Source organism: Echinops telfairi, unplaced genomic scaffold (assembly GCF_000313985.2).
Source record: "Echinops telfairi isolate 266 unplaced genomic scaffold, ASM31398v2 ScPeMD7_7468;HRSCAF=8506_0, whole genome shotgun sequence".
Classification (NCBI taxonomy): domain Eukaryota; kingdom Metazoa; phylum Chordata; class Mammalia; order Afrosoricida; family Tenrecidae; genus Echinops; species Echinops telfairi.
In genome coordinates, this window is record NW_022111369.1 from 74,579,619 (window position 1) to 74,580,936 (window position 1,318).

At 29.0% G+C, this 1,318-nt stretch overlaps 1 protein-coding gene across 1 annotated transcript in view; it reads right to left on the reverse strand.

The window, feature by feature from the left end:
* ADGRL3 (adhesion G protein-coupled receptor L3) overlaps positions 1-1,318 on the reverse strand; it is a 251,646-nt gene that overhangs the window by 55,171 nt on the left and 195,157 nt on the right. The window contains exon 16 of the mRNA XM_045284067.1: positions 1,171-1,296. Within this exon, the coding sequence (XP_045140002.1) occupies positions 1,171-1,296 (126 nt within the window). The remainder of the gene's footprint in view (positions 1-1,170; positions 1,297-1,318) is intronic.

Consider the following 1,318-nt stretch of genomic DNA (forward strand, 5'->3'; position numbering starts at 1 on the left):
AAAAAAAAAAAAAGAATCAGCTATATTACATTTTTAAATAATCTTTAAAAGGCCTAAGGGATTTTAGTTTTCCAAGCAAATAAAATATATTGTTTCAGGAAATTTTATCTATCAAGCTTATGAACTAATTTAGAATTAATCAAAGAACAAACTAAGTGATAATTTATATTTTTCATGTAATTAGAAAACTTATGAAACAATTATTAAATATGTAGGTTATCTTTAAAGAAAAGCCAAATTAAGTCTTGATTACATCTTTAATCTGTGGGTATCAATTTAAAATCCAAATATTTTTCAGAAAAAATTAAGTTGGTATCATTAAAAGTTAATTGTTTTTCTTATTGAACAATGAAAATTTCAAAATATATAAATGTGATAGTTTGCTAACATTACCTATGTATTACTATATACTTTGACTTCTTCATTTTAGTATCTTGGAGTTGCTGAATTTATATAGCTTAATCTCTAGGATTGTACTGTTGGGTAACTTACATGGCAAACACATTTCCTAAGAGTTAAAAATATCCCTGGTGAGAGATGATGCAGTTACATTCAGCATTGGATTCACATGTTAGCGGTACTCAGATAAACTGGTCAATGATGCTACTGTATCTATTGTCCTGTTTATTCCTTAGCTTATCAGACCACAATATGGCACAAGATCTATAATTATTTTTCCTACACAAGCCATTTTATAAAAGCAGCTATTCAGTATATAATGCAGAATCATTACATTGGTTAAAAGGAGTAATTAAGATACATATCTAAAATACTAGTTTCTTAGAATTGTGGGTTAAGTAGCAAATCTCTTTTGTATTCTATTAATCAACAAGAAACAATCTGGAATCATTTCATGTTCTTCAAACTTAACAACAAAATAATGTACATTTCTGCTGAATATTGAGAGTTCTGGAGTATCAGGAAGATATAAAATATGCTCTGCCTTTCTTATAATTAAATGAGGTATACAATTTTGTGATTCTATTGCAAATGTGATATTTTTCTATTTCTTTACAATTGTTCACATATTAGGCATAGTAAAACAACACACTCAGTGTTTTATAAACACTTGAGACAAAATTGTACTGATCAAGAAATGATAGCAACAAATGAATCACAAAAGAATGTTAGGTACCTGAGAGTTCATTTCATTTAAGAAACATTGTTTACCTGTGAGCCGGTGGAATAACGTCCAGGAGTTCGAGAACCAGATGTTTTTCCTGAGCCAATGGAACTCTCGGTACTTTTGCCACTACAACAATGTGTTCGCAGGCATTTCCCATATTCTTTTCGTACCTAGCCAATTAAATATTAACTT